The 1,539-nt window shown below is 63.3% G+C and overlaps 1 protein-coding gene across 1 annotated transcript in view; it reads right to left on the bottom strand.

Annotated features, from left to right (window-relative positions):
• PRSS56 (protease, serine 56) overlaps positions 1–1,539 on the bottom strand; it is a 7,062-nt gene that overhangs the window by 3,452 nt on the left and 2,071 nt on the right. The window contains 3 exon segments of the mRNA XM_015561804.1: positions 242–379; positions 757–919; positions 1,162–1,304. Of these exon segments, the coding sequence (XP_015417290.1) occupies positions 242–379; positions 757–919; positions 1,162–1,304 (444 nt within the window).

Raw genomic sequence — 1,539 nt, 5'->3', positions numbered from 1 at the left:
AGTCAGTGTCTGTCTCAGCAGCCACAAACTCACTCTTCACCAAATGAGCTCACACTGTGCCTTCCCTCCTGCCCTTGCACAAGCAGCGTCCCAAGCCTGGCATGCACGCGCTTTCCTCTTAGACCTTCATAAGCCTTGTCCTGTTGCAGCCCCACTCAGTCTCCCTCTCCGAGAGGCGTCAAGTCAAGGGAGGGGGTGGGGTGCACAGGAGAACAGTCCCAGGTAGTTGGTGCAAGCTCACCTGTGCAGGGGGTGGTGCGGTTGGCACAACTTTGGCACTCATGCAATCTATGCTGGATCTCCATCGCCACTAGATTTATGGCCCACCGGGCGCTCCTCCGGGCGGCCTGCAATGCCTTTGTCCCCTGGGCCGACAAAGCTGCTGGGACATGAGGCACAGTCATGCTTGGTTGGGGAGGAGCTGCGGGCTTGCCCTCCTTGCCCCAGCTCCAAGCCCTGCCTTGGGAGACCCACAGGGAAGCAGGCTGGGCTCCCGGAGCGCTGGGGTGGACTAGGAGGAGACAGAGTCCCAAGGCCCCAGGGCCCAGCACTCAGAGCCAAAGGTTCTGGATTCTCAGCCCAATATATCTCTGTTTCCCCCTCGTATTGGGCCCCCGCCCCCGCAGTCCTGCCTCAGAGTGGGGCTTTCCCGACGCCGAAGGGGGCTGGGGGCACGTGGGGAGGACGTGAGCTTGGGCTCGTCCCAGAGCTGTGGGCGGGACTCTGCGGAGGGGACAATAGGAATCCAGCACTCACCGCTCATCTGCTGCTGCAGCCAGTCCCTGAACACGGCCACGCGGGTGTAGACCCCTGGCTTCCCTGGCTCCCCGCATCCGTCCCCCCAGGAGGTGATTCCATACAGGACCTCTCTGGGGCGGGGGTCGGGCTCAGGACAGGTGAGGGGGCCTCCAGAGTCGCCCTGCGGGGACCCAAGCCAAGAGAGAGGGCACTGCATCGACCCCTCGCCCCCCCCCCACCCCCACCCCACTTGGCAGCCTTACACCCGCAGGATTAGGCAGCTCTGACTCTACTGGGGTCACCACTCTTGTACCCATTTCAGCCAGGAGGACATAGAAGCTCAGAGAAATTAGTGACAGCCTCACCGCAGAAGGAAAGTAGAGAGCGGCCCACCGGTGCCCTCCCATCAACTGGGGCTCGTACCTGGCATGAGTCGATGCCCCCGGCCAGGTAACCGGCACAGAGCATGGTGCTGGGGCGAAGCCCGGGGCCCAGGGCCCTTCGGCAGGTGTCTGCGCTGAGCAGGGGCACGCGGGCCTCCCTCAGCGCCTCAGCCTCAGGCCCATCTACAGGGAAGCGGAGGAGTGGGCTCAAGCCTGGAGGGCAGGGGCTCCGTTTTGAGGGTCCCCTTTCCCATGGCACCCCCTTGATTCCCCCCCTTTTGCAAGATCGGGCAGTGTTTTGCGAAGACAGCTAGGGTAGGTCTGATTCGGTACACACTCCCCAGACTTCATCACCCCAGGCCCTATTCTCCCAGGGCAAACCCGCGCGGGTCCAGCCCTGCCGGTACCTTCGAAAAGG

The sequence above is a fragment of the Myotis davidii genome, unplaced genomic scaffold, assembly GCF_000327345.1.
Source record: "Myotis davidii unplaced genomic scaffold, ASM32734v1 scaffold370, whole genome shotgun sequence".
NCBI classification, from domain to species: domain Eukaryota; kingdom Metazoa; phylum Chordata; class Mammalia; order Chiroptera; family Vespertilionidae; genus Myotis; species Myotis davidii.
This window is presented reverse-complemented; position numbering and strand designations above follow the sequence as displayed.